At 42.0% G+C, this 24,615-nt stretch overlaps 2 protein-coding genes across 3 annotated transcripts in view; one reads left to right on the top strand and one right to left on the bottom strand.

Annotated features, from left to right (window-relative positions):
- LOC113445334 (contactin-3-like) overlaps positions 1-13,805 on the top strand; it is a 42,568-nt gene extending 28,763 nt beyond the window's left edge. The window contains exon 8 of the transcript XR_015744931.1: positions 13,772-13,805. The gene's annotated coding sequence lies outside the window, so the exon portion shown is untranslated. The remainder of the gene's footprint in view (positions 1-13,771) is intronic.
- The window catches only part of DRC7 (dynein regulatory complex subunit 7), a 36,539-nt gene that overhangs the window by 3,053 nt on the left and 8,871 nt on the right, over positions 1-24,615 (bottom strand). For both annotated transcript variants that reach the window (XM_087940434.1, XM_087940435.1), the window contains 13 exons: positions 22,866-22,991; positions 21,862-22,056; positions 18,992-19,150; positions 16,993-17,211; positions 13,303-13,431; positions 12,753-12,825; positions 11,898-12,026; positions 10,067-10,195; positions 8,426-8,652; positions 6,362-6,577; positions 4,002-4,112; positions 2,920-3,030; positions 966-1,160 (listed from right to left, as the gene is read on the bottom strand). In XM_087940434.1, the coding sequence (XP_087796560.1) occupies positions 966-1,160; positions 2,920-3,030; positions 4,002-4,112; positions 6,362-6,577; positions 8,426-8,652; positions 10,067-10,195; positions 11,898-12,026; positions 12,753-12,825; positions 13,303-13,431; positions 16,993-17,211; positions 18,992-19,150; positions 21,862-22,056; positions 22,866-22,991 (2,019 nt within the window). The remainder of the gene's footprint in view (positions 1-965; positions 1,161-2,919; positions 3,031-4,001; positions 4,113-6,361; positions 6,578-8,425; positions 8,653-10,066; positions 10,196-11,897; positions 12,027-12,752; positions 12,826-13,302; positions 13,432-16,992; positions 17,212-18,991; positions 19,151-21,861; positions 22,057-22,865; positions 22,992-24,615) is intronic.

Below are 24,615 nucleotides of genomic sequence, written 5' to 3'. Positions count from 1 at the left end.
TCCTTTTTTTTTCCTCCCAACGATCAGCTGGCAAATTAACTTTATTCAAGGCTATACGCATCAATCTCTCTTTAAGGATTGGTTTTCCGAACCTTTTTTTCCCCCTTTTGGAATTTATCCCTCCCTTCCATGCAATTTATCATTACTTTGGGTTCATTCAAGTCCACTTCCTGGGAAATCAAGTATATATTTCTCTACCTTTAGCTTCAATAAATATTGAATATTATTAAATAAATAAATAGAATTTTATTATATAGTCGGTTTTTGGTTAGGTTCAAGGGTAAGAGATCTCCTGAGGTTTTCTGATTCCTCACCATGCGATTTCTGAATTTCTGAGAGTTGTACAGTGGTGAGATTCAAATTTTTTTACTACCGGTTCTGTGGGCATGGCTTGGTGGGCACGGCAGGGCTTGGCTGGTGTGGCTTGGTGGGCGTGGCAGGGGAAGGTTACTGAAAGATCCCATTCCCTCCCCACCCCACTAACCTACTTTTCAGCTCCGTTCTCCTGTACAGGACAACAAAAGGAGACCCAGCTGATCAGCTGAGACTCAGGAGGCAGAGAGGCCAGGGGTGGGATTCTATCGGTTCAGACTGGTTCTATAGAACCGGTTGTTAAGATTCTGCGCTGTTTGGAGAACCGGCAAATCATGCCCCTGGCTGGCCCTGCCCCTCTCCACCTGTCCCGCCTCTCCCCACCCAGTCATTCCTTATTGTGCACGCGCAACATCGCACGCATACCCAACATCGGTGACTGCGTTCTTCTCTGCCCAGTCACCAAGGTGTTTCTTTTTTTTCCCCTCCCGACAATCAGCTGTTCCAATGATCAGCTGTGCCAGGATCCCCCTTGCTGTCTTACCGCTTCACCCAGTAGGCTTCCCTGAGGCCCAGGAGGCCAAACAGGGGCGCTGTTGGTTTGGGCCATGGAGAGTCCAAGGTCCAATGATACACCCCACCCCCCCAGGTACCTTCTCAAACCGTGCTTGGATGAGGTTGGCCTTGTCCACGAGACGATGCTTGAAATCGTTCAGGCAGTCTTCTTTCAGGCGCAAAGCGAGCCACTTGGTCATCTTTTCAAGGCCTCCCACTTGAATGAGGAAGGGCGCCAGGTAATCCAGCTCCTGCTCCACTTGGCGCTGGCGCTCCTCTTGCTGTAGGCGCTCCTGGAGAGAAAGGGGACAGACCAACATCCTTGATGGGGAGCTGGATGGGGTAGACCCCCCCACCATGAAATCAGTCCCAGAGAAAGGCTAAAACTGATTTTACTAAGACTGGATATAATCACAGAATAAGGGACGCGGTGTCTCAGTCTCTAAGACGCTGAGCTTGTTGATCAGAAAGGTCTGCAGTTCGGTAGTTTGAATCCCTAGCACCACGTAATGGAGTGAGCTCCCGTTCCTTGTCCCAGCTTCTGCCAACCCAGCAGTTCAAAAGCATGTAAAAAATGCAAGTAGAAAAATAGGGACCCCTTTGGGGAAAGGTAACCGTGTTCCATGCATCTTTGGTGTTTAGTCATGCCGGTCACATGATCATGGAGATGTCTTCAGACAGTGCTGGCTCTTCAGCTTTGTCACAGAGATGATCACCGCCCCCTAGAGCCGGAAACGACCAGCGCACATGTGCAAGGGGAACCTTATAATCACAGACCCTTGCAAGGCCGATTGGGGTACACCTTCTTTTCCTTCTTATAGAATCATCAAACATAGAATCCTCATGCTGGAAAGGACCTTGGAGGTCTTCTAGTCCAGTGGTTCTCAACCTGTGGTTCATGGACCTATGAAGGGCCGCCACATCATTACAGGGGGGCCGCAAAGGTTTGAAGAAACGTGATGATTTAAATCTCAAGGATCTGCTGCCACAAAAGGGATTCAAAGGGGCTCCTTGACAACGAAAAAGTTGAGAACCACTGTTCTAGTCCAACTTTCTGCCTGAGGCAAGATACTTTATACCTGGACAAAAATAGTTCAGCATTTTAGGGAAGTCTTTGTCTTGGCCCCTTCTTCTTGTTGTCGTTTAGACAAAAAAAACCCTTCAGTTCCTTTTGACTAGGTAACAGGTCCTATGTATCTCCATCAAGATCATTTTCCCTACTCTCTTTCTAACGCTGGCTTAGGAATTCTGGAAGTTGAAGTCCACAAGTCATTAAAAAAAAAGCCACCATTTCCTTCCTCTACTCTACAGGAACAAAGAAACTCAAAACCACCACAGATTCTGCTGGTCTCGTCCTTGCATCCCAGATGCACAAAGCTGTTCAGGAGTTGAGTCTATGCAGGGCGCAGAAAATATTGCACATTTAAGGCACTTGGGAAAGAGAAGAAGGATTCCTGAAATATTGAACATTCAAAACAGGGAAGCACCCTGATATTTGCAGTAAGACAGCCAGATTTTTGGCAGCCATTTTTTTTCTTTTTATTGGCTTTCTTTTTTTTTTTTTACTAATTGTTAACTAGTTTGTCTGCTTTTAACTTATACGATTAAGGGTGTTTTGAAAATACTCAGAAATTGTGCTGTGAGAATTTGACAACCATAGCCCTAAAAATCATCCATGGGGCCAGGTGTAAAACTTAATTCTAATGGGTTAATGAGGGAAGAAGATTTGCCTTTCAAAGGACTCTTCCTCACATTTTCCTCTTAAAAACCACCAGAAAAATTGGTGAATTCAGGTTTTTCACTCTGATTCCTCCTGCAATGTCTTTGTGACTTTGTCCAGAATATCATCCAGAACTTTGGGAGATATTTATTGCTCTTGGACACACAAATGTTGCCTGTGCCATAGTTCTCCTGACCTTCTCATGAACATTGGGATGACAATTAAGATGCCAAGAATTCCCATATTTCAATCCCTAATTCCCTCTATAGTTTTGATAATTTCCAAGGCTAAAAAATATTGTATAGGTTGATCCAAACCCCCCCACAGCTTACTATGGTTTCACGATGTTCTTTACTCTTCTCATTTCTTTCCGTGTCATAAATGGAGACACTCAACTTGCTAGCAGCTTCTTCCTCTCCTCGAATCCTCAGAAGCTCCAGGACCTTTGGTAGGATGGAGATAGACAATTGACCATGGAAAGCACCTCAAAGACCATCTCATTCAACTTCTGCAGGTGCAGGAAAACTAGTTTGTCAGGCTGACCCAGCTAGGGACTTAAGAAAGAGAGATCCTTGACTCCATGATTGAAGTGAAAGGTTAACTTTTTACTAAATTCAAGTGAGCAGGTTACAGCAAAAGCAAAGCTGGATTTGAATATTTCTGTGGAAAGACTACAGTTTTCCCCTCCAGAGAAGTTCCTGAGACAGGAAGTCTAGTCCTGCCAAGAATGTAATAAAGGTTAATGGGGAGGCAGTTTCTGTAAGCAACACCAGAATGTTTCCTTCCTGCTTTCTTTACAGGATTAGTCCAGTAATTTCTTATAACAACCGGTTCTCCGAACTGCTTAGAATGTTAACAACCGGTTCTAGCGAATAGGTGCAAACTGGTAGAATCCCACCCTGAATCTGGGTCGATCACCGGGACCACAGGTTTTGTCTTTGAGCTTTCAGACGCAAACAACCAGCTGTCTACAAGGAATGTAAATCCTTCCATTTCACACCATTCAGTCAGAGCTGAAGAAGTTTCTTGGATGAGAAGCGAAACGTCTTCCCAGAAAAACCAGAAAGTCAAATTGCCTCGTGAAAAAAGCACCTTCGGGACAAGCATGGCCTGGGTGACTGAGAATCTCCAAAGGCACCTAGGATTAGAGGATGGGGAAGGCATATGTTTGGAAAAAAATGAATGATCAGAAGTTCAGGATGGCAGTCTCCTTCTTGGGGAAACAGGAACTCACACCCAAAGGGAATCAAGAGAAAAGCATGAGCAACTACCTCTCTATTTATGTGTGTGCAAACACAGGGGAGTCAGGGAAAGTGGGTGAGGTTGCATTCAACCACAGGGAGACTTACCAGAAGGCAGTGCTCTGTACGCCACCCACCAGCAATTAAAAAAAAAAAATCTCCCCCACCAGTACCTCGATCTCAGATTCCCACACTAGATGGCGGGAACGTTTCTCGTCTTCAATCAGCTGCATCAGCATTTCATAGAGATGGAAGAGTTTCTTTTCTTTCTCCACAGGCCCTGCCTGAGAACAAACGGGCACGAAAGCAGATTTATGAACCCTAAAGTAGATCGTGCAAAGTAGATTCAAAGAAGATTCAGAAACAAGTCAGGCAATTGCCGATGGGGAGAACAATTTACTCAGTGCTCCTGAGATTGCTGGACCGTTGTTTTTTTTTCCCCCTTTCTGTGCACCTGTGTTTTTGAAAAATATATTTCCATTTGATCATAAAATGTATGTTCTACATTTTTCCCCGTCCACTCAATTAGGTCTAAAAGTCATGGCCCGCATTTTTAGCCTGATGCCTTAAGATTAAACCAAACTGTATAGCAATAGCCCATAGACTTATATACCACTTCATGTGGGAAAGAATAGCATTATCACTTACATATTGCTTCACAGCCCTCTCTAAGCAGTTTACAGAGTCAGAGTCGAATTCCTGACTGTGGGCAGAGTTTGCTTGCAATTCTGCATTCTAACCAAAAGGAAGGAAGGAAGGAAAGAAGGAAGGAAAGAAGGAAGGAAGAAAAGAAAGAAAGAAAGAAAGAAAGAAAGAAAGAAAGAAGGAAGGAAGGAAGGAAGGAAGGAAGGAAGGAAGGAAGGAAGGAAGGAAGGAAGGAAGGAAGGAAGGAAGGAAGAAAGGAAGGAAGGAAGGTAGGTAAATAGCAATAGCCCTTAGACTTATAAACCGCTTCACAGTGCTTAATAGCCCTCTCTAAGCGGTTTACAGAGTCAGCCTCTTGCCCCCAACAATCTGGGTCCTCATTTTACCCACCTCGGAAGGATGGAAGACTGAGTCAACCTGGAGCCAGTCAGGACTGAACTGCTGGAAGTCAGCAGAGTCAGCCTGCAATACTGCATTCTAACCACTGCAAAGGATGGATGGATGGAAGGGAGGGAGAGAAGAAGGGAAGAAGGGAGGAAGGGAGGAAAAAAGGAAGGAAAGAAGGACAATAGAGATAGCACTTATCCTGTATACCGCTTCATGTGGGAAAGAAGAGTCAGTTGCCAAGCATCTGGATTTTTATTATGTGACTGTAACAGATTAAGAGTTGGAAGGGACCTTGTAGGGCATCTAGTCCAACCCCCACCCAAGTAGGAAACTCTACCATTTCTGACAGATGGCTGTCCAGTCTCTTCTTGAAAGCCTCCAGTGATGAAGCTCCTACAACTTCCGAAGGCAACTTCTGTTCTATCGGTTGATTGTTCTCACTGTCAGAAAATTCCTCCTTATTTCCAGGTTGAATCTCTCCTTGTTCAGTTTCCATCCATTATTATTTCTTGTCTGGCCTTCAGGTGCTTTGGAAAATAGCTTGACCCCTTCCTCCTCCTCTCTGGGGCAGCCCCTCAAATATTGGAAGGATGCTCTCCTGTCTCCCCTGGCCCTTCTCTTCCCTAGACTATCCATGCTGAGTTCCTGCAACCATTCATTGTATGTTTTAGCCTCCGGTCCCCTAATCATCCTAGTTGTTCTTCTTTGTACTTTTTCTAGAGTCTCAACATCTTTTTTATAGGTTGATTATTCCCGCTGTCAGAAAATTCCTCCTTATTTCCAGGTTGAATCTCTCCTTGATCAGTTTCCATCCATTATTCCTTGTCTGGCCTTCAAGTGCCTTGGAGAATAACCTCCTCCTCTCTGTGGCAGCTCCTCAAATATTGGAAGAACCCTCTCCTGTCTCCCCTGGTCCTTCTCTTCCCTAGACTAGCCAGGCCCAGTTCCTGCAACCGTTCTTCACCATGGAGATGCTGTAATAGTTGTAACTGTGAAGAATAGTCATAAGACACTTTTTTTCAGCACTGTTATAACTTTGAATGGTCCACTAAATGAATTGTTGTAAGCCGAGGTCTACCTGGAATGCCAAGTATGAGATACCCCTGTACAGGGGAAAACCCAGATTTTGCTTTGACCTTTCGATACTTCCTCAGCCATGGCCAAACTGAGAAATTAACCACTAGATACACAAAGGCTAACATCTGCTTTACTTAGTTTCCTTAAACAGGAAACATCTAGCATGGCGGTGCTCAAGGGAAGAAACGTCTTATGAATCGTAAATTGTGGTCTATCTATATTTATCTGCTCCAGAACCTCAAAACAGGTGATTGATTAAATTCACTTAACAAATGTCTCACTTAACAATTTAAACTTCTGTCTCACTGTGGTCGTACATCAAGGACTACCTTTAGTTACGTCTTGCAACCATTCCTTTAAATCCCGCCCATCGTGCCAGCTTGCATCCACCATGAGCCGCGCAAATACCATATGCTTAATTCACCTGATAACTGATGCACATATCTCGGCTCATGATAATCTTATTTCCCTTGCTGTCCACATCGGTATGCTTATTAAACTCCCTCTTGGAAGGGGTGATGTAATTCTCCTTGCAGTGGTAAGTCAGAATGATCTTATCTTCTGAGATCAAAAAAACGCGTTCGGCCACATCTTCATCGGCTGGTTTGCTTGGGTTCCTGTGGAACCTCTCGGTGATTTTCTGGAAAGCATGAAAATGGAAGAGGGCAAGGTAGTGTTAAGCCACCAATATTTACCATGAGTCAGCTGGGATGGGTCCTAGAGAGTTACGTAGCTATGCTGGCCTTTGGGGGCACATCAATAATTCAACTTTATTGTCAGTATATGAGTCTTCATGAAAATAGGAGATAGCACTAGCACTTAGACTTATATACCGCTTTACAGTGCTTTACAGCCCTCTCTAAGCAGTTTTACAGAGTTAGTATATTGGCCCCAACAATCTGGGTCCTCATTTTACCCACCTCAGAAGGGTGGGAGGCTGAGTCAACACTTGAACTGGTCAGGATCGAACTCCTGGCAGTGGGCAAAGTCAGCCTGCAATACTGCTTTCTTAACCACTATGACACCATGGCTCTTAGATAGAGATAGAGATGAATAGAGATGGACAGATGGATGGGTGGGTGGATGCATAGATAGATAGATATAGATAAATAGATGAGAGATAGATAGATAGATAGATAGATAGATATAGATAAATAGATGAGAGATAGATGAGAGAGAGAGAGAGAAACAGACAGACAGACAGACAGACAGCTCAAAAAAGTTTTCTCTGGCCTTTTAGAGCTGCCAGCAGAAAGGGAGTGGTGGAAGTAGTGCATTCTTTACATGCTTTCATAAATAATTGCTAGGTGGCCGAAGTTTCTGGCATGCAAGATTATTACTGGAGAGCATGACTGATTACTCTTGGCTATGGATGTGTCCCATTGGAGAATATACACCCAGGGGGTGGGGGAAGACCAGGGTCAAGGGTGAAATGAATGATGTGCCTCAGAGTCGGCTACACCCAGGTAGCACCAGCATGTTCACTCCTAATAAATCTTATTTAAACTCTGAGCAATGTGGCCAGAGACTCGTGATTTAAATGGGGGCGGATGCTGGAGTCCTGACAGACATAGAGACAGATAGCAATAGCAATAGCCCTTGGACTTACATACCGCTTCACAGTGCTTTACAGCCCTCTCTAAGCGGTTTACAGAGTCAGCATATTGCCCTCAACAATCTGGGTCCTCATTTTACCCACCTTGGAAGGATGAAGGGCTGAATCAACCTTGAGGTGGTCAGGATTGAACTCCTGGCAGTGAGCAGAGTCAGCCCGCAGTACTGCATTCTAACCATTGGATATCATTCATGGATGGATGGGCAATAACACTTGGACTTATATACTGCTTCCCAGTGCTTTACAGCCCTCTCTAAATGGTTTACAGAGCCAGCCTCTTGTCCCCTAATAATCTGGGTCCTCATTTTACCACCTCGGAAGGATGGAAGGCTGAGTCAACCTTGAGCCTGGTGAGATTCAATCTGCCAAATTGCAGGCAGATCATGGTTTTGTCAGTGACTAATTTCTGTGCAATCATAAAGTCCTTGAATCATAGGGTTGGAAGGGACCTTGGAGGTCTTCTGATCTAGTCCACCCCCCTGCCCAAGGCAGAAGCCCTCATACCATCTCAGAGAAATGTTTGTCTTTTCTTGAAGACCTCCCATTAAACCATTTTTCCAATCCGCCTCCATGTTTCCAGTGTCTTCCTCCTAGCTTGGAACTGAATGAGATGGATATTTCTCCCAACAGGTGTATCTTCAACAGGAGAAGGTAAGATGCTACTGTTCAGAGTAACCATCTCTATTGTGGATTAAGTCTGCTTAGAAGAAACTTGCATATCCACGGAAACCCACTTAGATGGAACTGGACATCTATGACCACAATACCCCTCCTCAAAAGACCCCTTCTCAAAAGGTTCCTACTGGGGGCTTCCTACTTCCTAAGTCTTGTCTCTGAAGGACTAGGGGACATCAACCAATGAGCTGTTCTTACCAAAATTGGCCGGGCATTGCTTTCAGTGGTAGCCATCTTCTTGGTAAGTTTCTTGATTCTTTTGCCAAACTCGGCATGACGGTAGCTAAGAAAATCTAAGCGGCCTTCAAAATACTCTGCCATCTCTTGGGAAGTTTCTGTGCGTTTCTGAAGGCCGTCCACCCGTGTCTCGTTGTAGAATTCCATCGTGCGCTCGGTCTCCGGTTCCATGGTCTTGTACATATGTGCTGGGAAAGCAAAGAGAGGTCCAGGATGGGATCTCCAGGTAGAGACCATACAGAAGAGCTGATGATCACATGACTAAGGGGATGCTGCAACGGTTGTAAGTGTGGAAAATTGTCATAAGTCACTTTCTTTTGGTGCTGTTGTAACTTCCAACATTGGTCCAAACAAACTGGTGTAAATCAAGGACTATCTGTGTATTTCTTTTTAATCTGACTTTTTACAAAACACTCAAGGGAGTAGGCAGTGAAAGAACAGAACAGAATGGAATGGAATGGAGTAGAGTAGAGTGGAGTGGAATTGAACAGGAAATAGGATAGGATAGGATAGGATAGGATAGGATAGGATAGGATAGGATAGGATAGAGTAGAATTCTTAACTGGTCAAGTGTATTGGACACGTAAGAATTGTGTCTTCAGTGCATAAGTTTTCATTGTACATAAAAGCTATAAGTGATAAATACAGTCATAAAAATGCATTTATCATAAATCATAAGATACAACACTTACTGATAATCATAGGATACTATATAATCAAATCGTACTAGGAAACTAAATAAAACAATATAAATAATAAAGATACAAGTAACAAAAGTTATAGTCATAAGTAGAAAATGAGATGGGTAATAGGAAAGATAAGAAGAAGAATATTAATACAGTCTTACTAAATAGTTTGACAGTGTTGTGGGAATTGTTTAAAAACAACAAAACTATCAGAGAGCATTGAATTCACTGAGGCTGCTATTGGTGCTGCCATTTTGAATTCCTCAGACACACTAATAAATAGGAATGACAAAACAAGATTGAAAATACTGATGGTCCTTGTTTAGAAACCACCTCAGTTATAGTCCCATCTTAGGCATGAAAACCAGCTGGGTGACTTTGGGCCAATCACCAGGAGATGATGAGTTCTAGTCCCATCTTAAGCACAAAAGCCAACTGAATGACTTTGTCTCTCTTTCTCACTCCCTCTCAGCCCATCCCACCTCACCGGCTTGTTTTTGTGGGGAAAACAAACGGAAGGTGTATTAGCAAGTTTGTATAGGAGATGACCAGTCTGAGCCCGAGGGCAGGGTCAAACGCATCATCAGTTTGGAGTCTCTATGCCACCATAAGAGACCAACATCCAGGCCCCCTGGAAGTCTGTTGACTCTTCTTGCGTTCTAATTTGCCTTGACCCTTAGTTAGACCAGGTTCTTGAGAATAGTTTGTAGGAAATACATTCATAGTACTTTTGAACTCTATCCTGGCTCCTGATTTCTTGTGTCTGATAGTTTGCTACTTTAGTAATTTATAAAGTTTAAAAAAAAGGGATACAAATCAAATAAATAAATAAGAAGGAAGGAATGTCCAAGCTAAAGGCAGAAGATCTTTCTTCCCTTCCTTGCCAAGAATCAAGGCTCTTCGTTGTACAAGATACCTCTCAGGCCCAGGGCATGTCCAGGTAGGAATTGCTCTGCTATGATGTTGGTTTGCTTATTTAATTCTCGAATGTCCAACTTGTCTTCGCGGTTCTTGAACCACTCTTTCACTTCAAGCACTTTGGTACCTGATGGTGGAAAGAGAAGAAAAGACTGAGTGAAACCAGGCTTAATAGCAGTAACTGTGAAAGGGGGTCTTAGTGGACAACCAGCTAAATATGAGCCAACAGTGTGTGACAGCAGCCAAAAGAGTCAATACAATCCTCAAGTTGCATTAACGGAGGGATTCAATCAAGATCAAGTGAGGTACTAATACCACTCTATAAAGCCTTAGTAAGACCACGCCTAAAATATTGCATCCAGTTTCAGTCACCATACTATAAAAAAGATGTTGAGGCTTTAGAAAGAGTGCAGAGAAGAGCAACCAGGATGATGAGGGGACTGGAGGCTAAAACATATGAAGAACGGTTACAGGAACTGGGCCTGGCTAGTCTAGTGAAGAGAAGGACCAGGGGAGACATGATAGTAGTCTTCCAATATTTGAGGGGCTACCACAGAGAGGAAGGGATCAAGCTATCTTCCAAAGCACCCAAAGGCCAGACAAGGAATAATGGATGGAAACTGATCAAGGAGCGATTCAAACTAGAAATAAGGAGAAATTTTCTGACAGTGAAAACAATCAACCCATGGAACAGAAGTTGCCTTCAGAAATTGTGGGAAGAGACTGGACTGCCATCTGTCAGAAATGGTATAGGGTCTCCTTCTTGGGCAGGGGTGGTGGTGGACCTACAAGGTCCCTTCAACTCTGTTAATCTGTAATTAGCTTGTGGTGGGCAGAGAGATAAGGCCATCCAGAAATGAAAGAATCTTGAATATTGATTTGTTGGTATTGTTTATTTTGGTGTGGACCCTTTGCTTCTTATGCATCTACAACCATATAGAATATAATTCTTTACTGGCCAAGTGTGATTGGACATACAAGGAATTTGTCTTTGGTGCATATGCTCTCAGTGTACAAAAAGAAAAAAAATAAAAGACATTAATATGAGCCTGGTGGTCATGCAGATCAGCAGAAGTGCAATTAAATAACAGCCAGGCTGGGGTTCCAGCATACATACTGGTGGCTGCATGTCTTTGCGAGAGGAACTATTAAAATTACGAGAATTAATAATAGACAAAAATTTATGAATTAACACATGAATTATTTTGTATTTATCTGCTCTAAAAGTTTATCAAGGGTTTCCAAACTTGGCCAATTTAAGACCGTGCTGGCTAGGTAATTCTGGGAATTGAAGTCCACAATTCTTAAAGTTGCCAAGTTTGGAGATCCCTAGTTTAAGGAAAAGTGGACATATATACCATTCTGACAGATTCTATATACACCAGGGATCTTGGCAACTTTAATGTCTGTTGACTTCAACTCCCATAATTGGCTGGGGAATTCTGAGCATTGAAGACCACAAGTCTTAAAGTCTTATAAAGTCATCTCAAGTCCAAAGGTCCAAGAATTTAATTCCTTTTTATTCTTTCTTTCTTTCTTTCTTTCTTTCTTTCTTTCTTTCTTTCTTTCTTTCTTTCTTTCTTTCTTTCTTTCTTTCTTTCTTTCTTTCTTTCTTTCTTTCTTTCTTTCCATTTCGTTTTTTTGTACTTTCTATTCTTTTTCTTTTTATTTTTCTCACTTTCTTCTAAATTTGGTTTGCATTATCCTTTATTATTTTTAAAAACTCTTAATAAAAACTATGAAAGGAAAACAGAGAATTATCCCCAAACACTACATCAAACTGAACATGACTCATCTCCCAAAAGATCTTCCATTTTAAATCTACTTACAATCTGGATCTTCATACAATGTCAATCGGGTGATTAGGCCATTGACATTAAGATATGGTGCCCATTTCTCCAACTTGGCATTCTTATATTGAATCAGTTTCTTGCCTTGAGGACAGCGAGTCTCAAATTCTAGAGATAAGAACAGAGAAGACATACATGGTAAGAATGAGAAACTGAGGTTCTCCAAATATTGATGGAATATAATTTCTTTCTTTCCTGACTATCAACAGTCCTGGTCTGATGGTTAACTTTGGATGCCTGATTGACTCCAAATGAGTGATGGGGTGGTTTGGTTGAGTCTATGTGAGTCTATATGAAGTCTTTGCAAGCAGTCAACCTGGTAAGTAGGTACTTACCAAGTTGACTGCATGCATAGACTTCATATTTCGTTGGCTTGGGAAATCATATTGAACTTTTCTACCTTACTATAACTATGCTTAGCTCTTCTATAATCCAATCCCTTCTTTGCGTCCTAAATATTGAACCTATCCCAACCCTAACCCTAATCCTGATCCTTCCCTTCCTAAAACCATGAATGCTAAAGATCACCTTCCCTTGGGGTCTAGCAAGTGAGCTCAACATGATGACTTTCATCTATGCTTCATCCCAGATTTCTTTTCTAAGGTCTCCTTGTTAAGTTGCAGAGAAGCTACCTCAGAGGGGAGGGGGGAGAAGGAGGAGGAGGACAAGGAGAAGGAGGAGGAGAAGGAGAAGATCCTTAGTTGTGTGCTCCCTGCAATTATAGATAGTTTGTTACAAACTGATGCCTTCTAAGATGGTTAGATCTTACTGCTATCACTTCCTTGCCAAGCTTGTCTACTGAAGACAGGTCAAGATGGAAGAAAAAAAGAATACCTTTGGGAGATATATGGATCTGCTCCACCCAAGATGCAGGCATGTCAAAACTCTTTGATTCATCTTCCTTCATCTAACCAGGATGCAATAAACAAGGCTGTGAGAATGCTCACCTACCAAAGTCCATGTTAACTAACTCCTGCTCTGCATTTGGCAGCCTGAATTACCTTTCTGAACAGAAATTCTTGTTTTATTTTCAGAAACTTTCTACTGATCATTGGCAGGCTACTTTTACAGCAATAAGGCATGCCAGAAGAGAGACAGCCCATGCATTTTGCCCTTGACTTTTGATATTGATGAAGATATTGGTGCAAGATTCAACCAATCAATCAATCATCAATCAATCAACCAATCAGAATATATCTGGGACCCTGGAAGACTTCTAATCCAACCCCCTGCATCTTCTGCTTGAGTAGGGGGTTGGACTAGAAGACCTCCAAGGTCCCTTCCAGCTCGTGTTCTGATTAAGTGGTCTGGATAGCTGGATTGCACAAACTCAGCAGTCAAACCGTTAGTATCAGGAGTCACGTTTGGTTGTCCCAGACCTTACCAAATCTTCCACATCATCTTCGCCCAGATCTTCCTCCTCCTCCATTTCTGGCAGGGACAACAAGGGTTTGTCGGTGCTGGGAAGCATGAATTCCCATCGCACAGGGTCTCCGAGATCAAACAGAAGATCCTAGAAGGGCAACAGATCCCAGTGAATTCTCCACTAGAAATAGTTCTGTTCAGACCAACATTTAGTTGGGCAGCTTGCCCCTTAAGGCCAAGTTAAAAGGCAGGATTTCTGCCCTCACCCAAAAGGTTCTTGGTGTTAAACTGAGGTCTGTGGTAGGAGATCAAGAAGTTGAAAAGAAGTAACTTCTGGAATTTTGCTTACGTGATAGATTTGGTGTAAACAATTTAGCAGAAATTTCTAGGGGGGTGGGGAGCATCCTTGAAAATGGAAATCTGAGCTTGTGTGAGCTCCAGTGATGAAGCACCCTCAACATGAAGTTGTGGAGGGTTCATCACTGGAGGCTTTTAAGAAGAGACTGGGCAGCCACTTGTCTGAAATGGTAGAGGGTCTCTCCAGCTTGAGCAGGCGGTTGAAGACTTCCAGGGTCCCTTCCAACTCTATGATTCTGTAATTCTGTAATTCAGCTCGAAACCACAAGTTTCGGCATCTATCGATCGATCAATCGATTGATCTCTATCTATCGATCTATTGATCTATCGATTTATCGATCTCTATCTACCTCTATCCATCTATCATCTATCTATCTATTTATCGATCTATCTATCTATCTTTCTATCTAGCTATCTCTATCTCTACCTCTATCTATCTATCATCTATCGATCTATGGATCTATCTTTCTATCTATCTATCTGTCTCTACCTCTATCTGTCTCTACCTCTATCTATCTATCTATCTATCTATCTATCTATCTATCTATCTATCTATCTATCTATCTATCTATCTATCTATCTATCTATCTATCTATCTATCTATCATCTATCTATCTATCTATCAGAATAGAGCTGGAAGGAACCTTGGAGGTCTTCTAGTCCAGCCCCTTGCTCAAGCAGGAGACCCTGTACTATATTTCAGACAAGTGACTATCCAGTCTCTTCTTAAAAATCTCCAGTAATTACAACTTCTGGGGGGGCAAGCTGTTCCAGTGGTTAATTATTCTCACTATTAGGAAGTTTCTCCTGCTCTCATGCCTCCCCTGGTCCTTCCCTTCACTAGATCAGCCATGCTCAGTCCCTGCAACCGTTCATCGTATGTTTTAGCCTCCGGTCCCCTAATCATCTTGGTTGCTCTTCTCTGCACTCTTTCCAGAGTCTCAACGTCTTTTTTTTTTATATATTGTGGTGACCAAAACTAGATGAAATATTCCAAGCGTGGAGGCCTGATATTCCTCATTTTTGGAGAATAAATGACAAATTGAAGACAGCGCCATGAAAAAAAAAGCAGAGCCAATTATGGCAGAATGGGAAGCTGGTGAGTAGACCAGCTCTTTGGGATTGGTCTCCAGGCAAGGAGAGGACTTGAGATGACCCACAAGTACTCCAGACAGTTGCTCTTCACGAAGAGACTGTAACACAGTGACTGTCTCTGGAGGTGGTGGGAGTCATTGATGTTCTCCAAGCTCAGTGAGCACCAAGGACCCCTCATTGGAATCCTGAGCTACAATTATTCTCCTGTATCAATCTCTTGGGGGGTTTATTGCTTTGGGGAGATGAGGGAAAATGCAGTTTGTTCAAACGATAGTTGGTGTTGTTGAAAGGAAATTACATCTGCTGACTTCATTTTCCATTCACTTTTGGAATTAGATTATTAAGTGCTTTCTAGCTATTAGGAACTTCTGGATCCAAAGATTTTACAGCACTGGATGAGTTTCCTTCAATCCTTAGCAAGGGAAAGTTTTAACTACAAGTCTAAGAACTTAATAAAAGAATTCTGCAATGAATGGCAAAAAGGTGATTAAAACTTTGATTTAAAAAAAAATATAAATGGACTAAATATCCAGGTAAATATGAAATAAGATTTTGGAATTATATAAACAGAATCTTTCCCATGGGAATTTGCTTTCCTTCTGAATTTTTTTAAAAAAAGAACAGTAGAATAAGACTTTAAAAATTGGACACTAGAGGGAACTAAAGATTATAATTTAAAAAGACTGCTCAAACTCAATTTACAGTTACAGAATGAAGCAACAAAATTTTAACATTGGACATATTGAACAGTGGACCCAGGAGTTAATTTTAAAAGTGTCTGTTTTGATAGATGTACTATGTTCAAAAAATATTATGGAAGAGGAACAAGTTTTATCTGACAAATTCAAGACTGACTTGAAAGTAAATTTAAAAATGACAGGCTATATACACTGACATAGAAAAAGATTTGCTGTAAAATGGACATACAAAAGTAACTGGCTGCTATCTTAATAATTGAAAGAGATGCAAATAACAGAACAAGAGAATGGCCTGGCTAAAAAAAATATAGTATTATTCTTGGTAATCCTTTATGGATTTTGCTGACATCACGACTGAAATGTATATGCTTTATGGATTTATTTATAGATAAGAGATGAGATATGGGACGTATTTGTATTTTAAGAAAATGTGACAAGTTAAAAAAATATTTATGCTTGTTGCAATGAAGGGGAAGTTACTATTTCTTTTCTTTACTATATTTTTTCCTCTTTCTTTCTGTTCTGCATTTTCTATCTTGTTTTAATCTTTTAATTTGTCAGTTTGCATTAGTTTTTATTGCTGCAGTTGTAATTTTCAATAATATCACTATATTAATATGCCATCAAATTATGAAATTGTTAACCTAATTATTAGATTATTAATAAAATTAATAATTAATTGTTAAAGGGCAGGACAAGAAGTAAGATGTGGAACCTGGCCATAGAGAGATCCTTTCTGGAACCGAGGAGAAATTTCCTGATAGCCAGAACAATTAATCAGTTGGACAGCTAGCCTCCAGAAGCTACCGCTGCTCCATCACCAGAGATGGAGATGGACAGAAGAGACTGGACAGCTGTTTATCCAGAATGGTATAGGATCTTGTGGGAAGAATTTATAAATTTTACAGTATAAACTGTGTTTAGAAATATTGTAGAGGGAATCTTATGCTAACTGACTCAGGTCTCCCCAAAGTTACTCATTTACAGCCTCCAAAATCCTTTAAAATTACACAATCCTCAAAAATAATTCAACGCTTACTTCAATTTGCAAACACACACAAGCAAACACACAAAACTCAATTAACACAATGCAAAAGCAATTGTAACGCTCACCGTTCAAACCAAGAGACCCGACCGGCATCACTTGATCGAATCAAACCCCCTTCTCTGGGGTCTGCATGTACCCATGCTCCCTCAAGTGTCATCCTAGAATCAGCAACGCACACATTTCCACAACCGGGACAAGCTCCCCTGTCAAACAATATCCCCTGTACCTATTTTCTCTGCAAAGCAGAGCTCTTTGCTTTGGGGAATGAATATTTCTCCTTTCCTCACGGCTGTCTAGATGTCATTTTTATTTATTCTTGCACAACCCACAGCTCAAGTTGGAACATCAAATTATTCTTCGGATAGCCTCCTGCCTTAAGCAGGGAGTTGGACTAGAAAACCTCCAAGGTCCCTTCTAGCTTTAGGATTCTGTGTTCGAGGTTCGTTGACTTGTAATTAAAAAAAGAAACTTGAGATTCCTGCGAGTAAGGAAGGCCCACTCAGACTCTCACCCTGCAACCATTCCAGCAATCCTGCATGTTGATCCAATAATTCCGATGGTTCCACAGACTCTCAATACCCAGGAAGTGATCATCAGCAGTGCTGTAGCTTTTCCCAGTGAAAGGATCAATGAAAAAACTTTCAGGCACTTCCCGCTTGCCAGAGAGAACGAGCACCCAGGCATGGACACGGAGTCCCTGCAGACGGTCCACTATCGGCTTCTCTTCCAGCTGCAGCAGAGAGAGAGAGAGAGAGAGAGAAATGAACAGATTAACAGAGTAACAACCCCCCTCCCCAGCCCTAGTAGGAGACCCTACACCGTTTCTGACAGGTGGCAGTCCAGTCTCTTCTTGAAAGCCTCCAGTGATGAAGCTCCCACAACTTCTGAAGGCAACTTCTGTTCCATGGGTTGATAGTTCTCACTGTCAGAAAATTCCTCCTTATTTCCAGGTTGAGTCTCTCCTTATTCAGTTTCCATCCATTATTTCTTGTCTGGCTTTCAGGTGCTTTGGAAAATAGCTTGACCCCTTCCTCCTCTCTGGGGCAGCCCCTCAAATATTGGAAGACTGCTATCCTGTCTCCCCTGGTCCATTTCTTCACTAGACTAGCCATGCCCGGTTCCTGCAACCGTTCATCATACGTTTTAGCCCCCAGTCCCTGATTATCCTGTTTGCTCTCTTCTCTGCACTCTTTCTAGAATCTCAATTTTTTTTTTACATTGTAGAGAGAGGGTGGATGGGAGGGAGAGGGGGGAGGGAAGGAAGGAGGGAAGGAAGGAAGGAGACGAGGGAGGGAGAGAGAAAGAGAATGGGTGGGGCAGATCTCCCAGAAAGTTCCAAGCAGTGAATTCATCCTTTCTTTAATGATACTAACCCACCATTTCTTTGATATTAGTGTAACTCTTGTCCCACAGTGAGTTGATCGTAGCAGGTTGGCCATAGTGAGTTGGCTGTGGTGAATTGTCATAGACCTGCATGATCCATGTCATTTTTAGTGGCCTGGATCGGTATTTTAAAATTAACTGGTCAAACTCTCATGGATTCCAGCAAAATCCCATGGAAATCCTGATATTTCACATGATCTTGCAAAATTATAAATTTCTCCAGTAAGAGATATCATAAAACCTTAGAAAATACTTTTAAAAAGCACCACAAATCTTTGGGCAAAGGTGTCCAAATGCTAAACTCCTTGAAGCTGGCTACGGTTGGGGTAGCAGCTCTACAGGGAGGTCTTACTAGTATTAATACGGGGTAAAGACAGAACCAAAGAAACTGAAAAAGGAATTTCCCAACCTTGTGGCTAGTGATGTCACCCAGGTATCTGGGGGATGGACTTCAAAAAAATTAGCAACTGATTCTTTGCCCGGTTGCTGAGTGGGTGTGACCATGGTGGGCGTGGCCTAGTCGGCCTCCTGCACCATGGTGGGGGGTGAGGCATTTTCATCCTCCCGGGCTCTGGAGGCTTTCCTTGAGCCTCCGGGAGGGAGGAAATGGCCTCCCCAGGCTCCAGAGGGCTCTGTAGACCAGAAATGGAGCCATTTCCATCCTTCCAGAACTTCCGGGAGGCCTGTTTTTTACCCTTCGCAGGCTCTGGAGGCTTTCCTTGAACCTCCGGGAAGGCAAAAATGGCCTCCCCAGGCTCCGGAGGCTCTCTGGAGGCCAGAAATGGAGCCCCATGAGGCTTGTTTTTTGCCCTTCCTCAGCCTTTGAGCGGACCCTGCATTTACTTGGGATCCAAAACAGGCAACATGGAGACTCCTGGGAGGGGAGGGGCGGATGGGGCCAGCCAGTTGTTGCAACTACCAGTTCAGTAAACCAGATGTAAAATCAACAACCGGTGCAAACTGGTAGCAGCCCATCCCTGCCAGATATATATCTCTGAATGATCTGCAACGCTTCCAACCACATTTCTCCAGGGCTGAGCTGTCACCTGTCTCTTGATCTCTGGATGCCTTCCTACCACACTCAAGTCAGCCAACCCAGACCCACAAGTCTCTTCTAAACTACGTACAGCTTTCTTCTCTTCTTCCTCCTTCTGTTTCTTCTCGTCTGCAGCCTGTTCTTTAGCCTGTTGCTTCTCTTCCTGGCGTAATTCATACTTGCTCCGCAGGTCACGTGGGGGCTTGATGGCATACTTCTTAGCCTTCTCCTTCTTTTCTTCAATTTGGACCTGGGGCCAAGAACAATCCCTCTTTTTAATCCAATCTTTGGAAATTATTTACCCTCACCCAAAAAGTCTGCTTATGGCCAAATACTTTTTAATTGCACAAAAGGAAGGATGTGGTATATTCTACTCTTGGTCATCTCAGGGACAGCAGAGGGATTGGCCAAAACTCTTGGACTTGGTCACTGAGTGTATTCTTTTTCTACATTTGTACAAGTAGTCTTTACTTAAGAACCTTTCATTTTCAATGTTACAATGGCCAGAGAATGGGTGCTTTAGAACCCATAAAACATGCCTAGCATGCTTGGATGGGCCAGCCCCCGACAGGCACATGACCATATATTAGGCAGGCTAGTTCACAATCCATGATGGTGTTCTGTGTTCATGTGACTGCAATTCACTAAATGTTTTGCTGACCCCTTCCCAACAAACCAATACCTGGAAAAGACAGAAGCTTCGGTGAGCTGCAAGGTTGAAATTACAAGGTTGAAATCAGGATTCGAACTCAGGGAGTCCACAACTTAAGACTGCAAGTGAACTCAAAATTTCCATTGCTAAGCAAGACAATTGTTGAGTTTCGCCCACTGTACAACCTTTCTTGCCACAGTTGTTAAGTTAATCACTGCAGTTGTTAAGTTAATAACATTGTTGTTAAGTGGACCTGGCTTTCCCATTGACTGTGCTTGTCAGAAGGTTGCAAAAAGAAAAGGTCAAGAGAGACTCTGAATAATTCAATTTTGAAGGAAAAGGAATTCATTAACAACATGGCGAAAGAACTGGCTTTCTTCTTCAAAGAAAATAAATCGGAGGCAACCTTATTACAAAATGTGTGGGATACTATGAAGGTGTATTTTTTATTTATTTATTTGTTTGTTTGTTTATTTATTTATTTATGTCAATTGCTTACAAGATAACAAGTATAAGTAAAAACATAGTTATGAATACATGAAATGGGTACATATAAGAAAAATAAGAAAGAAACAATAGGACAGGGATGGTAGGCACGATTGGTGCGCTTATGCACACCCCCTTCAGACCTCTTAGGAAAGGGGTGAGGTCAATAGTAGACAGTCTAAGGTTAAAGTTTTTGGGGTTTGGGGAAGAAACCACAGAGTCAGGTAGAGTATGCCAGACATTGACCACTCTGTTGCTAAAATCATATTTCCTGCAATCAAGTTTGGTGCGACTAACCTTGAGTTTGTATCTATTGTTTGCTCTTGTGTTGTTATGGTTGAAACTGAAGTATTCATTGACAGGTAGGACATTACAATGTATGATTTTATATACTATACTGTACTTAGATCAGACCGATATATATAAATATACCAGAGGTGTGACTATAACCTATACAAGAAGGAATATTTAAAAAAGAAAAAATGCAACAGATTTTAGAAGAAGACCATAAGAAACTGGAGAAGGAACTACAACGAAACCCACAGCATAAAAATCTTAAAAACCAAATGGATATAATTAAACATAAAATGGGATTAATGGAAAAAGAAGAAATGGCACAAAAAAATTAGGGGAGCTAAACAAAACTTTTTTGAAAATGCAAATAAGCCAAGACCCTGGGATGCTGCAACTGTCGTAAATCCACGTCAGTTGCCAAGCCTCTGAATTTTGATCACATGATCATGGAGATGTTGCAACGATTGTGTGAAAAGTGATCTTTTTTTCAGTGCTATTGTGACTTTGAACTGTCACTAAATGAACGGTTGTAAGTCAAGGACTACCTAAATTTAGCTCAATGTTTCTCAATCTTGGGAATTTTAAAATATGAGGACTTCAATTCCCAGAATTCCCTAGCAAGCTGTGCTGTTTTAGGAATTATATATCTTAAAATCCCCAGGTTGGAGAAATATTGTTTTAGCACTTCATGCATCAGACAAAATGAGCTCATACAAGTTTTTGCCTTTTAATAAAATGTGTTAGTCTGAAAAGAGGCTACTGGACTACTCCTGATTTGGAGGAGATTTAAAACTAAAGTACAAAGTCTGTCTTAACTGTCCACTCACTATTCTCTCTCTTTCTATCTTTGTAGCAACTTCAAATTATTTATTTTATTTTTGTTTGTTAGATTTTATTTATCCCACTTTGTTTTTTTCTGATTAGTAAGCCAAGGCAGTGAACCTACCTAATATTCCTTCTTCTGCTTATTTTTCCCACAACAACCCTGTGAGATGACTTGGGCTGAGAGAGAGGAATTGGCCCAGCTTTCATGCCTAAGATGGGGTAGAACTTACTGTCTCTTGGTAATTGGCCGAAAGTCACCCAGCCAACTTTCATGCCTAAGGCAGGATTAGAACTCACCATCTCCTGATGATCAGCCCAAAGTCACCCAGCTTGCTTTCACGCCTAAGACGGGACTAGAACTCACAATCTTCTAGTGATCGTCACCCAGCTGATTTTAATGCCTAAAGTGGGACTAGAACTCACTACCTCCTAATGATCGGCCCAAAGTCACCAGCCGGTTTCCATGCCTAAGGTGGGACTAGAACTCCCAGTCTCCTAGTGATTGGTCCAAAATCACCCAGGCAACTTTCATCCCGAAGGTGGGACTAGAACTCACTGTGTTCTGGTGATCGGCCCAACGATAATTGCCAGTGTACATTTGTGCTTAAGGCAGGACCAGAACTTACCATCTCCTGGTTTCTAGCGTGGCGCATTAACCAGTAGGCCAAACTGGCTCTGGATCCCACTCAAGTCCTGTTTCTCACCTCTTCTGGCTTCTGTAAGAGTGGGCACTCTTCCGTGGACTCGTCCATCATGCAAATGTCCTTGGTGGCATAGCCGTTCACGCAGTAGGCATCGTAGCCTGCCCCAATTAGCAGAGAGCATAAAAGGACACTAAAATCAAAGCAGTTTCCTCGCTGGTACCTCAAGATGGTTGTTGGTGAACATAAGTAACAGGGCTGGAGAGAGAAGACACACATCCTTGAGCCTGCTGTGATTTTTAAACTTTTCGCTGCAACTTCAATTCTCTGCATTTTTATTATCGATTACTGCTGATTTCACTGTGAACATTTTATAACTCCATGCTTCAATAACTATTTTGGTATACTGTTTCTACCCATAGTTTATTTTGTTCAGTAAAGACACAGCTTTGGTTCATGAGATGTACAACCAAAAATTAAACGAACAAGTATGCAGAATATATCAGTTCATAATGATTGACCGATTGATTATATGCCATGAATTCAGTGTCTATGGAGATTCTCAGTCCTCCTGCTCATGGTTGTCTCAAAGGTGCTTTTTTGAGATGCATCTGGACTTTCTTGATTTTTCTTTGAAGACGTTTCACTTTCTCATCCAAGAAGCTTCTTCAGTTCTGACTGAATGGTAGAAAACGAAAGAACCGAAGAAGCTCCTTGGATGAGAAGTAAAACATCTTCAAAGAAAAAACCAAGAAAGTCAAGTTGCTTCTTGAAAAAGCATCTTTGGGACATAAAGTCAGTGTCAACTTGTAGCAACCACCTAGGTGGACCTTCTCCAAGACAATGTCCTTAACCTGGTCTTTCAAATCTTCCAATGATGCAGCCATTGGCACTGTCTTTGTGATAGTATGTGTGAAGGATCTTGGACCGGGTGTTAGGAAACACGGAAAAGGGAGCCTGCTTTAGGCCATCTTTAGCACCACATCGACATGGCTTTGAGTCCTTCTTTGCATCAGCTCCCCCCACCATGGAGCCTTCAGATCACCCATGCAGGACCTATTTCTTACCGGTGCTAGTGGAGAAGGAAGAGGCTCCATGTTGAGGTAATCAGAAACAAAACGAGCGGCACTATCCCAGTTGTACAACTCTGAGTAAGGGAGCAGAGTTGGCCGAACCGTTGTGCTTACAAATTTCTGCAACACAAAAGCCAGTGGGTTACTTTTACAAACAAAGAAAAAATATAAATCAACCAATCAGGACTCTATGCTCATCAGAAATACAATCCCATGTCAACCGAGTTGAGATTTGAACTCAAAAAGCCAATTTGGTCTAGAGGTGAAGGCTAGAAATCAGGAGATGGTGACTTCAAGAGCTGCCTTAGGATGAAAGCCAGCTTGGGGATTTTGAGCCAATCACCAGGAGATAGTGAGTTCTAGTCCACCTTAGCCATGAAAGTTGGCTGGGGAACTTTGGGACAGTCACCAGGTGACGGTGAGTTCTAGTCCTTTCTTAAGCATGACAGTCAGCTGGGTGACTATGAACCAATCACCAGACTGGGAGTTCTAGTCCCACCTCAGGCACGAAATCCAGATGGGTGACTTTAAGCCAAGTCCTTCTCCCTCAGCCCAACCCACCTCACAGGGTTGTGGGGAATATAGAGCAAGAAGGAGTATTGTGTGTGTTCGCACCTAGAGTTATTTATAAAAATAATAAAGGTGTGATAAAGGACTTTTTTAAAACAAAATGTTGTAAAAGCTCTAGCATTTCCATATTAAGCATCAAAACGCATAAGCAAAACATTCACACAAAGCCTATGGCTCTTCATGGCTAAAAAAAATAAATTCTTTCAAAACACCAACCAAACCCTGAAAAAAAGGTTTGGTAAAATTAGTTGGGTTTCTTTTGAATCTTCAGTTTTTCAAAATGGATTGTATTAAACATTTATCATCTCACAGTCTGATCGCATGTTCTGCCATTTTAAAATAAAGATTTTTAAAAGTCTGTTTTAACTTGTTAATTTCCTGTGAGTTTCTAGATAAGAAAGCTCAGGGAAAATCTGTTTTGGTAGGTCGGTATAACATTCTACTGTAGCTACTCTGCACAAATAATTGAGCTTATTTAAAAAAACAACTCACGGCGTGTAAAAGTTATACTTTTAAAAACAGGTTTGCCAGCTGCTGTTTCCTGTTTGCTCGCTCTACGATGAGAAGATTTTGCAAATGACATGGACGAGTTCATCCCAGGAAGGAATATACAGATTGCATGCTTATCCTGATCAGATAATGCCAGAGAGGAACTTTGTGGTCAACTTTTACACTTATAATTGTGCAGCTGGAAGGTCACTCGCTTTGCCAACAGATAAGCAAATATAAAAGTTGTCCTTTCAAAGATTCAACAACATTCCACTTTAAAAAAAAAACACCATCGAAGAGAACTTTACAAATTAGAATGTGGAGGACAAGCAGAGACCGATTGCGGTATTTATTATAAACACACTATTTTTTGTCCCCCTTGCAATTTCCCGGGAAAACCACCTTAGAGAATTCCTGGAAACCCAGTTCTTGGATTTGCTTCATAAAAATCCTCTGCATTTTTAACAAGACGGCTGTGGAAGTTTGTTCTCTTCTATTTTGTTAAAAGCTGATTGAGCAGCAAAAAAAAAAGGATGTCACAGAGAGATGGGGAAGTAACCAGAGTTGGGGTTCAGTCAGAGAACCAGCAAATACCACCTCTGGCTGGCCCCGCCCACACGCCCCTGCCTTTACCTCTCCTGTATTCCCTTGCTTTTTTAGCTCAGCTGCAGAGTGGATTTCCGTG

The sequence above is a fragment of the Pseudonaja textilis genome, chromosome 11, assembly GCF_049901715.1.
Source record: "Pseudonaja textilis isolate UNSWEBS1 chromosome 11, rPseTex1.2, whole genome shotgun sequence".
In the NCBI taxonomy this organism is placed as follows: Eukaryota; Metazoa; Chordata; class Lepidosauria; order Squamata; family Elapidae; genus Pseudonaja; species Pseudonaja textilis.
The sequence above is the reverse complement of the archived record's forward strand: the minus strand, read 5'-3'. Positions and strand labels throughout refer to the sequence as shown.